Source organism: Cetorhinus maximus, chromosome 8, assembly GCF_964194155.1.
Source record: "Cetorhinus maximus chromosome 8, sCetMax3.hap1.1, whole genome shotgun sequence".
Classification (NCBI taxonomy): Eukaryota; Metazoa; Chordata; class Chondrichthyes; order Lamniformes; family Cetorhinidae; genus Cetorhinus; species Cetorhinus maximus.
The window spans coordinates 49,828,601-49,841,970 of NC_135886.1; the positions used below are offsets into that span (position 1 = coordinate 49,828,601).

General features: G+C 39.9%; 1 protein-coding gene across 2 annotated transcripts in view; it reads left to right on the forward strand.

The window, feature by feature from the left end:
• Nucleotides 1-13,370, forward strand: part of tmem9 (transmembrane protein 9) — a 110,044-nt gene that overhangs the window by 81,813 nt on the left and 14,861 nt on the right. The window contains exon 5 of one of the 2 annotated variants that reach the window (XM_078546808.1): nucleotides 1,494-6,325. The exons of the other annotated variant lie outside the window; for it this stretch is intronic. Within the exon in view, the coding sequence (XP_078402934.1) occupies nucleotides 1,494-1,637 (144 nt within the window). The 3' untranslated portion in view covers nucleotides 1,638-6,325. Of the gene's footprint in view, nucleotides 1-1,493; nucleotides 6,326-13,370 lie in introns of those variants that run through there. 2 annotated transcript variants of the gene reach the window in all.

Sequence of the window (13,370 nt, forward strand, 5' to 3'; positions counted from 1 at the left end):
TCGCAGCCTTAAATGTGTGACCCCTAATTTTTAAACTGTGTCTTCTAGTTCTAGTCTCTCCCACAAAGGGAAACATCCTCTCAGCATCCGGCCTGTCAAGTCCCCTTAGGATCTTCTATGTTTCAATAAGACCACCTCTCATTCTTCTAAACTCCAATGGGCATAGGCTCAACCTGCTCAGCCTCTCATAAGACAACCCCTTCATCCCAATAATCAGTCAAGTGAGCCTTCTTTGAACTGCTTCTGATGCAATTATATCCTTTCTTAGTCAACAATTAACAATCTTCGTTAAAAGGGAGTATCTAAGAGAAGAATTCTGAAAACCTTTGGAAAGGCTCAGAAGGAATCTTGGCTCAAATGTTGTCTTTGTCGAGGCTAAAGGAGATAGGATGGGAGCAAAAAAACCTGAAAAAAATAGCTGATAGAACAGTTCAAGGAGTGCCAATGAAGACACTTCAGCAATGGATTTAAGACAATAGAATCAATGCACTACTTACAACCTTTAATCACAAAACACCCATAACTGATGTCACAGCATCGAATCTTAATGGACACAAACATTACTGAGTACATATGAACATCGGGAAGTGCTGTGTGGGTTGTTCAGTGCCTTCCTTATATATTTTCATGTAGTGGTCCCCTGGTATTAGGCTGGCACTTTCATTTCCCATTTTGCACACTCCCTGGAAAAGCTCCCTATTAAACAAACCGGATGGAGCTTTGACATCACAAAAATCTGCGCACTTTTGCCATCAGGTTTGCCTTTATCTCTAACTAAATGTTAGTTTCTCTGATATATATTTACTTCTGACTCAAACTTGCACATCCCCAACCTCCATCACTTCATGATTGGCAGCTGTGCCTTCAGCTACCTGGGGTCTAAGCTATAAAATTCCCTCCCTATATCCCTAAACCTTCTCTTTCTTTCCTCCTTTAAGATGCTCCTTAAAAGTTACCGCTCTGTGTAAAACTGACCTAATACCTCCTTACATTGCTCGGTGTCAAATTTTGTTTGATAATGCTCCTCTGAAGCACCTTGGAACTATGTAAAAGATGCTATGTAAATGTAAGTTATTTATCTGTTGGCATTTGCATGGTTTACTCTGGAAATGTGTACAATTGATTTTTATAATTATAAAGAAACCAAGTAAAGAACTAGTTGGGAAAGAGTAGCAAAGGAGGTGAGATAAGGCAGAAAGAATGATTGATTATGGAATAAGAGATTTGAGATCTAAAGGACTGAAGATGATGGGAATAATGAAAGATGGAGGAAGATTTGGTGTGATTTGAGATCTGAGATTATGAGTAGTGAATTGCAATGTCATCACCTTGAGCAGGAAGAATGTTTAGGATGTCATGCCTATACCTTAGAAGGGATAAAAGAGGAAAAGAAGTATCGACCACAGTAATATGACTAAATCAGACTTGGAAAAGGAAGACTGTTAATAAATGCAATGAGAGAAAATCATCCACTTTAATTATCTTTATTGCAGGACACACGCCCATTTGCTCCATCCCATGGTCAAGCCCGTGCCAACACTGTTCTCGAGAGAGTGGAGGGAGCCCAGCAGCGGTGGAAGCGTCAAGTGCAGGAGCAGCGGAAAACTGTCTTTGACCGACACAAAATGCTTAGCTAAACGTCACGTCTTTCAACTCATTGATTCAGGCCTAGTCATGTTTTCACTTTGAAGCATGAAAGTTGGTGTTAATTCTGAAAACTTAATGCTGTCTCCCAGCTTTATTTTAACCAGTCCGGTTATATGCCTCACACATCAAAGTGAAGCATTTAAACAGTTTGCATGGTATTCCCTTTGAGGATGTGACTCTGTAAAGTGAATCCCCTAATGTCCCCTTTAAGTGCAGCTCCCTAATTAAATGTTCAAAAGAATACAACCCTGCACGTGTGAGGAAGCTTTGGTAGAAAAATATATAATAGAGCTTCATTGCCAAAACCCAATCGAAATTCTCTCTGCTTTTTCTGTTAAAGGGACGGGGTGCTCTATGCATTCCCCCATCGCCCCCCCACCTCGTGATGATGTGAATTAAGAGTACTACCGCATTCACATTGTAAGTAAAGGGGACTTTCTTGATCACATCCCCAAAGTGCCCCGAGATAGTAGTTCAAAGTAATCAAGTACGGAGAAGAAAAGCCTGAGAGACAGCAGTAAGTGTACAGATCACTTTTTTTCTTTTTCTTTCTTTGTCACTCTCCTCTCGCTCTCTCGCTCTCATGTTTAGTATGATATGCTGGTCCAATATTCTATATACTGCACTGTGAAACTTCATTCTGTGAAACAGTTTTCTCTCAAATTTTTGTCACGGCAAGGTGGCTGAAGTTTACAATTAGTCCTTCCACTGGAAATGTTTTACAGGAGATAAAGGAATTTGTGCTATAAATGGAAAATAAGTTTGACCACTGTAAAAAAAAAAAAAGACTTGGTTTACATTTGCTATCACCCATAGTGAATGTAGGCACAAACTCCTCCTCGTCCTTAATGAAACAGAGTTTTACAGTGCCCTGTAGTGTAAGTGCTTTCTGTTGTTACTTGGTGCTGTTTCTGGTATTCGAATGCTGAATGCAATATGTTTCATATTGACATGTTCTTCCTATCCTGATCATCCTTAATATTCTTTTTCAATAATGTAGAGCTCAGATTTAGAGCTTTTGAACCTTGGGTTCTATTCTTGATTTATTAGTTTTCAAGCATTTTGAAGTGTTTTGTTACTTTGGGAACTTGCTTTAAAGGAGTACACTTGGGCTAAGTCCTGGTGTAGATATTTTTTTTTTGAAAAAGATTACAAGGAAACTCGCCTAGAGGTGGCTTGCTCCTAGATTAACGGGATGCTGCCTTTCAGAATGAGCAGAAGCACGGTACATTATTTAAAGGATGCTTTGTCATTCAGCCTCTACTCCCACTGCCCAGGCTGGAAGACGTCCAAGTGCAGGCTCCCTGGCCACCTTACAGAGTATGTTTTAACATTTGTGTTTCAGAATAAGCCCAGTGCTGATTGGTGTGATGTAAGTTTCTTGATTTACGTTCACTCCTTGGCCACTCTTATGTCTAAGTGTAATTGTTGCTGTGGAAACTCTACAGCTCGCTAACGTTTATAAAGCCCTAGAGCATAGCCTTTTTTATTCAGAGGTGACACATAAACTTGGACAGTGGATTTGTGTTATACTTAGAGTATTATTATGTTGTTCTGCAGCGATGGTAACATGGTACCGTGACAAACAGCTAATAATGCAGGTTGTCATCTCCGTTATTTCATACAGCTACTCATTTCTGCACTATTGGTCGGTTGAGGTAATTCCTTTGTTGCCTGTTAAGGAGTTACTTTGAAATGTCTCAACACTCCTTCCGAACAAGCAAACAGTAGAATTTAGACTAATATTTTAATGGAAGTAGATATGGAAACTCCAATGGTCAAGCTTTGTATTTATGGAGATCCAGATAGAAATCAATCGTTTTTAACCTGGGATCTGGTGAACTTGTAGTAAGATGGATGACCACAGCTGATGCCACCGTGCCATAGTGTTTTATTGTATCATGGAATGGTTGGACATAAATTGGTTTCTAAAACTCTTGTGTCTAGCCACGGCTAATTTACTAGGGAGGACTGGGAGTAGAGCAGTATTGGCCAAGATCTGAGGAACAGGTTTACCTATTTGCTCTTAGTTGACAAGTAATGTACTATAGCACAAGGCAAAGGGCAAAAAACAATTATTAGAATTCTATTGTTGAAAATCATCTGCAATTAAAGTATCTCTCAGTCATACATGTGTTGGAGATGACTAACTGACCAAATAGAATATGTTTCGCTCAATCCACTGATCCTAGTTGAGCAAGTTATATTCACATTGAACAGGCCTCTCTTGTACAGGCCGGAATAAAAAAGGGGCAATTCCTGTCCTGTGTCATATATCAGCCCTTACAACGCAAGGGTGCTACCATGTGTTGCTGAGAGAAGATCCAGCAAGTCAGTCAGCTCTTCTAATGGAGACTTTGTAGGAAATTACCAAATGTAATTCTAATTTATCAAAAACGGGTTCTTTAATTTTAAATAAAGGAATACCATCTGAAAGAGGAATAAAAATATTGAGAAGTGTCCCAGTGAAGCAAAGGAACTGAGTCAAAGTTGAAGCTTTAGACATTAAAGCGATGTTTATGGTGCCTGCAAACTGGTTGCTTGTTTTTCAGCCTTTTCAAAGTTTGTAGGTAACCCGCCTTGAGCAAGTTGGCAAGAGGAATTCTGCATTGTTGGCAAAAGAGTTTAATGTGTGAAGTCTTTTAGTCTAGCCTCAGTTTGGCATGGCTCTGCCCATGGAATCTTCCTGCTCTTTGATCATATCTTAACAGTAGCGGTCAGGTTACTAGTTTTGTGATCATACTTGTTACAGGTTCAAGTCCATGGACTCTGTAATGCCTGTACCTTAATCTATCTCTGTGATTAGTTCAGTTGATTTCCAGTATCTAACCTTTTTACCTCTTTGAGTGAGAGAAGGGAAAGAAGATAAAAGGTATCATCACCATCTTTCTCCAGTGTAACTACACTTACATTGGGCCAAGTCATATTACAGTCCCACTCTTTCAGGAAATCCCTTGAATTTTTTTGAAGACAAGTTGTTGTTGAAACTTGTAGATGGGGGTCCAGTGCCCATTTAAATTGAAGCTTCTCCAATACACCACTGGAATCTCCTGGCTATTCTTGGTTTATGTAGGTCAGCAACTAGTCAGTGCTGCGGTGTGTACCACTTATGTTGGAAATTTGTGTTGCATTTTTGTAAAAAAAAGTATTAAAAGTTATTTTGTGAATACTTCCACTTTGCACAATGGAATCTAATGTATAAATACTGACTTTAATGGAGACTTTTTGTGGTAACCCGCTAGTTGCAGGAATCTCCATGTGTTTGCATGTTGACGTAGAAAGGACAAGGTGCAGTGGATAACCTGAGAAGTGAAGTCAGTGTTTATTTTGTTACACTCATGGGCTGACAATATTTTAAAACAAATTGGAGATTGTGTACATTCAGTATATAACATCAGACAATCCTAATGTCCAGGAAATCACTCACCAGATCATCACCTGCTAACATTAGTAACAAAATCTAACATTGCCCTTCCCATCAGCTAGTCTGGACTTTAAGAGCTCTTTAATCTGTGGATCAGCTCACATTTTTGTAGATTTGTCAACTCTGATTTGATTCCTCTTGGTTCATTTTCCTCTGAAAATCAAATTAGCCACTACCTGCAAAGCATGCTCAGTAAGCTCTTGCTGCAAAATTAAACAACACTTCAGCATTATCTAAAATTTTCTGGCTTAAATGAACACAAATTGTAAAAGATACTAGGTTACACTTAGCTTTGTTGGTACTTTTCATAATGGGATGACTGGATACAGCGACACTGTTAATTATTGCCTACATAATCACTACACTTCAAATGTAATTCATTTTGTGAAGTGTTTTGAGATGCTTCAATGCGATAATGTGCTTTGGAAATATGCAAATTAATATATACCTTAGTCATTGCACTGTTACTTGTACAAATTTACTAGAAAAGAACTACTTGAGTTTGTATAATTATTTGTTAACTAGAATGTTGTTTTTTCTGAACCGTGATTGGTAATTTTGTTGTTTTAAGTAGAAATATGCTGCATCAGTTTTCTTTGAGCTATATCTTCCCTTTGATGCTGTCCCGATACCTGTAGTCTGAATAAGTGTCTAGAATTGCAGCTTTTGATTCATAGTAAACCCAGTATGGATTTTGCCCCAGCTTGAAATCTGCAAAATAACCCGCCTGAGACAAAAGCTCTGGTACGACAATGTATTTCTCCAGGGGATGAAGTACGTGTTAGCATGGGCCTTGAGCGTGTCAGATCATTTGATCTGTGCTGATTGTAGCAGAGGGAGAAAGACGCAATGCATTGTGATCTGATCATCTCACCACACACACAGGACAAGGCAAAAACTTACACACTAAAGCAGGAATCTTTGGAGGTGTTCTGTAGGCTGAGCTAGTTAACCTGGGCGCAACTTGATAAATGTGTTTATTCCAACGGGAATATCGCTCTGACATTGTGTAAAAGCGCCACAATATCCCCAAGATCTGTCCTTTTTTCCCTCGGTGTTACGGAATCTAATGGTCTCACTGGTACTTAAGAGCTTAACGTCTCACTTTTTCCGCATGTGAATTACTGACTTGAAGTGGAACCATTTTGTTGTGTTCAATTTCAATGCTTTTGTCCCTGTAGAAATGACCTGTTTTATTTTCTATTTTATACGCTGCAAGACGAATCCAACACATAATAAAGATTACAAGAAGCATCAAGTGTTTGGTAGTTTATTCTAGGAGAAGACTTTGGTCTTTTTCCATTTAATTCCTGTGTTCCTATTATCATACTTGCAGCTCACGCCATCACACAACAATGACATTCTCTACTTTCTTCTATATTAGCTATTACAGCGAACTGTAACTGAAGAGTCAGCACACAGGTAATGTTCCCAGTAAATGCATTACTTAATATTAATCATCAGATAACATTGTAGTAGTCACTGGCAGGGCCAGGTTGGCAGAGAACACTTGACGCCTCCCAATGTAAAAGGAGGCGGGGGATGTCTGCCTGTAATGATTTTGTTTCATGGCTTCCAGTTTGTGAACCGGATCCTCCTCTGACTGACTGCACTGTGGTTAGCACAGACTATGGGTTCAGATGATAACAAGCCATGATCTGTTGTCATATGGGTAAAATATAATTAACATTAAACAGTAATTATTGTGTTTGTTATTACATTGCAATCGTATAATTAACAATTTGAAAACAAAATTAATCAGGTTAACGCCCTGTTCTTGATTTGCAAAGCTGATTTCAAGGCCTGCTTGGAACACCAGTCTAAAATCTTTAATATTAAAGCCTTGGTATGCAAAACAAATGCGCTTTGTGGGTGCTCAATGTGGTGTGTTTGTGCTCTCCAATTTCCTCTCCCAAAGCCTTCATCTCTTATTAGGTTCTGGTTCTATTGCTGCTGATTGCCCTCCAGGACTTGATTTCTCACGCCAGCATCTTGGCTGACACATTCAGCTTGGTGAGTTAGATGATGTACAAGACAGAAATAATGATGTAGCTTGGACCTACATTGCATTTAAAAGGAGGGAGAAGAGCAGAGAATAGAAGAGAAAGACAGAAGTATTCTTTTTTGATACCAGGACTTGGCCTTATAGCTGGGATCTTTACTCATCTAGCATTCTGGCTCTGAATACATTACTTTTTTTATTCATTCATGGGATGGGTATTGCTGGCAAAGCCAGCATTTATTGCCCATCCCTAATTGCCCACGAGAAGGTGGGGGTGAGCTGCCTCCTTGAACCACTGCGGCCTATATGGTGTAGGTACACCCACAGTGCTGTTAGGTAGGGAGTTCCAGGATTTTGACCCAGTGACTGTGAACGAACGGCGATATATTTCCAAGTCAGGATGGTGAGTGGCTTGAAGGGAAACTTCTAGATAGTGGTATTCTTGCACATTAGTGATAGGGAAACCTAGGATGACTGCAACCTGCTTACAATAAAAAATTGTTCACTTTATTAAAAGAAGGGCATTTACTGATTCACAAGAATACATCTGTATACAACTTTTACAGTGATAGAAAGCTCTGGCTGGCTAGACCACATTTGGTGAACTGTGGACAGTTCTGGGAACCCCACGTTAAGAGGATATATTGGCCTTGAAGGGAGTACATTTACTATGATCCCTGGACTCCAAGGGTTAAACTATGAAGAGAGATTACACAAACTAGGGTTGTACCCCCAAGAATTTAGACAGTTAAGGGGTGAAAACACACACTGTTATGGACAGGAGAGGTGAACTGAACTCCTTTACTTATCTCGCCGTCTGTCCATAAGCAGAGGTGTTTTAATTTTTGAAATAGGCTGTGGCGTGTTTCTCCAAACCCTCAGTCTGTGATTTTTTTTTTTGAATTTTTAAAGCAACTCGCAGCAAACTCTTCATTAGGGTTAAATCAAAAGTATTGTTTATTCGTACATTCAAACCCAGGGGATGGTCTTCGCAACAATGTACACACACACAAGCACAGAAGAAGCAGATGAGAAGAAAAGAACTTTACAACTACAAAAAAAAACGAAGAAATGGATATCAATTCATGTGAATGTCAGAATCCAGTGAGGGACCCTTCACGTAGGCATTAAAGTTCAGGTGGGTTCAGCTAGCTGAAAGCAGGAGTTGTAGAATTCCTTTAAAGTTGGTGATGATGCAGAAAAATGAGGTTGGTATACAGAAACTTGATCCAATATACAGGCAATGGCAGGAATCTTCCAGAGAACCAGGATTTGTTGTCAGCCTGGAGTCTGGCTTTGGTGTTGACAGGCTGGATTTTAACAGCAGAGACTGCCCTGTGAGTCCAGGAAAGTAACTTCAAAGATTTTCAAAAGCCAAAGGAGCTTAGGTCATATGAGGTTACCCATTGATGAGTCAGTTTCAAGGTAACAATCCGTTTCTATGTCTCTGGTCAAAATATTGTTCACCTTAGGAGATAGATGATGGTTATTTGCACCTCCGTGGGCATAACAAGCTTCAATGGCTCTCTTTGTAATATGTCCAGGATGGGGCGACAGACCATCTGCTGTCCCCTTGTTTCATTGATTATAATGGGTCCACACAATGATAGGTGTGAGATTCCACAAGGACGAGGGCTGAGCTTTGTCCTGTAATTACTGTTGGAAGTTTCCAGAACTGTAACCAACTTGAAAATCATGTGACTTGTAGCAACCATGTTTTTGGTCCAGCAAAGCCCATTTTTAAACAAGCAGAAAGTAAGATTTGATTTACACAGTATATGATTTCTTTCATGTCTTATGGACATGACAATAAGGTCAATATACAGAAACCATTTCTGCTGGCTGAAGAGGCCAGGACTAGGAAGCATCATCTAAAAATTAGAGCCAGACCCTTCAGGCATGAACTTAGGAAACACTTCTTCACACAGGGTGGTAGAAGTTTGGAATTCTTCCACAAACAGCAATTGATGTTAGATCAGGTATTAACTTTAAAACTGAGATTCCTGTTTGTTATCTGAAGATATTAAGGGATATGGGGCAAAGGCAGGTGTATAGAGTTAGGTTGCAAATCAGCCATGATCTTATTGAAGGGCTGACAGAACAGACTTGGGGGTGGGAGGGTTGGTGGTGTTCAATGACCTTTTATTCTTATATTTCCACTCTCAGGTTGATTAATAGCCTCCAACGAGAAGGTTCATTCTAAGCTGCAAGCAAATAGTGGTTAGCCTATTTGGAAGGGTTTTATGGGCCAGAGCCCATAAACTCGACCCTTCACCACTGGATATCAGAGCTAGATCTATGCTTGCCAAGAGTGAGATTCAAATGCTGCATCTACTGACTGAGGACTGGAATGCTACCAATATTCAGATGGTTTGTTCCAGTAAGATCAACATTGTGTTCATGCCAGATATGGACATGAAGCAATCTAACCAAGTGAAGGACCGAGAATGCTAAATAGTTTATGTAGCATAATTGATTCTTTGCAAGCAAATGATTTAAATATCCTCCCACGATTTTATGGAAATGGAGTAAGCTGCACATTGGTACTTGCAGAATAAATTCCCTATTAATCACATGGATCAAGACCACCAACATTTAACTGAATCCCATAAGCAAAGCTGGCCAGAGCCTCAGGTAGGCAGTCAGAAGGTTTAGTGGAATTGCCCTTTAAAAGCAACTCTCCAGAAATCTCATGTAGCATAAATCTCTTGACCAGGCATTTGCAACTCTGCCATGTTCCCTTCCTCATACAGTGGAGCTGCAGATTTATGACACATTAAACATGTGATAGTGTAATTCCTATATAATATCGCAATATCACAAGCTAATTCACAGATAAGTGAATTTCTCAGCGCATGCTGAGTGCAATTGTGTAAGTAGAAGGGCTCAGACTAACAGTGTTAACAGAGCAGACAAGACCCCTACTGGATATCAGTCCAAACTGCATCACTCAACTACTCAACCAATAAGTGCATGGGCTGTGGGTTCAAGCCTATCCCTTTGCCATTTCTAAATCCAGGACAGATTTGAGAGAATGTTCATAGACCATTTGTGTTGGATCTCTGTATTCTATGCAAATTTTTAGATTCTTTCATACATGGCTCCACTGTATAATAAATAGATACCTGTAGGAGGCTGATTCTGTGGTGCTATACACTGGGATAGTCCCTTTGTCAACCAATGGTAGTGCTACCCCTATGTTGCAATCAGAGGCTGTTTATCCTCTGTCATCAGCAAGTGATAGTATTGAGATGGGGGCTAGGTTTGTGCAGATGGGGAGGGAGGTTGAACAATGGCCTTGTTCCCATTTCTTACTGAGCTGCAATTCTGCTGACAGTTGCACTTTGGTTGTAATGGTGCTTATATCTAGTTTGTGCCTTAGTTTCATTCACTTACCACCATGTGCAATTCTATGGGTCTTGCTCTCTTTTTACTTGAACACACATTTGAAGCTTATATGGGAATAAGCTTTTTTTTTTGTTGCAGTGTTTACAATACCTTTTAGTTTTTTTCCATTTTTGGAGATTTATCAACAATATTTCTGAGAATAAATTGGAGGAGGAATTATATTTTTCCATTAATGTAGACACTAAACCTGAATCGGCAACAGAGGATAAATGGCCTCTGTTCAAGGTCCACAGGGAAATCAGTTGTACAGCAGTTGCCTTCTGCATTAAGGACACCAAGAGCCATGTTGTAACATAGGGGCAGCCCTGCCAGTGGCTTGCAAAGACACCATTATTCTCATTGTTATGCCCATTGGCCATTTTCAGCTGCTGTTCCACTACTGAGTATGCTAGCATCTGTTATTGGACTGTAGTAACCCAGAGACCCGGACTAAAGTCCCTGGGACATAAGTTCAAACCCCACCGTAGCAGCTGGGGAATTTTAATTCAGTTTATTCAGTTGGTAACTTTTTATTCCAATCAGTATGATCATGAAACTACCGATTGTTCTAAAAGCCCATCTGGTTCACGCCCTTTGGGAAGGAAATCTATTGTCCTTACCCAGTCTGGTCTACATGTGGCTCCAGAGCCACAGCAATGTGGTTGACTCTTAACTGCTCTCTGAAATGGCTTAACAAGCTACTCGGATGTACCAAACCACTATGCTTGCAATGGTCCAAGAGGGCAGCAAAGCAGTACCTTCTCAAAGGCAATTAAGGATGGGCAATATATGGCCAGTGACATCCACATCATGTGCATAAATGAAAAAACCAGGAGAGCGGGGAAAACTATTTCCTCCAGAAAGTGAGTCAGTAAGTAAAGCTTATAAAAGTTCAAATAATTGGCAGAAGAACGAGAGGGGCAATGAGGAGACTTCTTTTCACACTGAGTTAAGTTCAGGATTGGACTACCTGAAAGCAGATTGCATCAGAACTTTCAAAAGGCAATCGGGCATGTACATGAAGAGGATTCATTAAAGGTCATGGGTAAAAAGCTGGGCTGTGAGAATTTGACAGTTCTTTTAAAGAGCTGGCATAGGTGGATAGCCTCCAGTGCAGTAAGATTCTATGATATTTGCACTTCTCTCAAACAAGTGAGTAATATATTGACCAGTACATTCACCTCACTTTTCCACTGAATACGCAACGCAACTGCAGTGGATGCTGGACTTCCCAAAGTGAAAGGGATCACTATTATGTGTTAAATCTGAAACCTACCATGTTCTCTATATTGGTCTCTGCTCTCTCTCTTGCTCCCCCTGTTACTTCTCTCTTAATTTCTGTCCTCTTTTGTTCTCTCTTTTTACATTCTATACTGTTTGCTTTTGCTGTTCTCTCTGCTTTCTGCATTTGTGTCACAGTTCTCAGTGTTGCTCTCTGTTTGTTTGTCCTCTATAAGTTCTGTGATTCCTCCAAAATGGAAAAGGCTCATCTGGGAAGGCACTGAACACATGGAAAGACTTCATCAGGAACGTGCGGAGGCATAAAGGGAGCGCGTAATCCTCCAAACAACCCACCTAGCTGTATATAATAAAAGCAAAATACTGCGGATGCTGGAGATCTGAAATAAAAACAAAATGCTGGAAAAACTCAGCAGATCTGGCAGCATCTATGGAGAGAGAAACAAAGTTAACATTTCAAGTCCAATATGATTTCTTCGGAAGGCAGAACAGTACCAAAGAAGAGTCATATTGAACTTGAAACATTAACTCTGTTTCTCTCTCCACAGATGCTGCCAGACCTGCTGAGTTTCCCCACCACTTTTGTTTTTAACCCTTTAAGCACCACCTATCCTGCATGTAGCAGTTTGCAGATCGCGCATTGGACTTACCAACTATCTTAGCACCCATCGAACTGGAGTGGAAGCAAGTCATCTTCAATCCAGAGGGATTGACTAAGAAGTTGTTCCTCCTGTTTTCTCTCTCTGCTCTCAGTTCTGCTCTGTGTATTCTCTATTATCTGTTCTCCTCTTGTTTTGTCTTTCTCCATGTGGCTCCCTCTGTGCTCCTCATTGTTCTCTGTGTTCTCTCTGCTTTCTGTTATTTTCTCCATTCTGTCTCTGATCTGTGTTCTCACTCTTCTTATATTGGTCACTTTTTTTCCCCTTGTTTTTTGAGTTCCCTTATATTGTTTGTCGATCTTAGAAATTTCAATGCCTTGCTCTTCTTTCCCTTGATCTTTTGTTTTCTGATGATTTATGTTGATAAGTGTTTTATACGCTATTTCATGTATCGGTCAATTCTCTCATCTCCAATCTTTTTCAGCCATTTGGCTCTGTGGGAAAATCAGCAGATAGACTCCAAGATAACCAGTAGAACCCAAGGGTTGCTTTATGTGTACTGTAGACTTAAAAACGCACTTCACTTACATGAACCTGGCACAAGATGGCAGAGACCGTGAACCAGCCTAGCTCGGAATGCAGGTCCATTTTGCTGTCCCAGTGAACCATGGAGTCATTATGCCACAGCAGGAGGCCATTCAGCCCATTGAGTCCATGCTGGAGAAGCAAAAACAACTTTTTCTTACCATCCCCCCCAAGGTTAGCTACTTCATGCTGTGTTTAAAACATATTTTATTCTATACATTTGTATTCATAAATGTTTACCTTACACATTTATACCTCTATTCACACATCCAGCCATCTCTCTTACATATCATTTCCTCTCTTATGTATTTCTCTTTTCCACCCCTTCATTTTATATATCTGTCCATCTCTCTATTGTACATATGTTTATGCATTTCTCCTTTACTTATGTCTCTTCCTAAATTAGACATCTGTTTCTCTATCTTATACTTCTCCCTATTTGTTTTACACAGCTATTTATCAATGTTTAACATTTTATACATTTGTT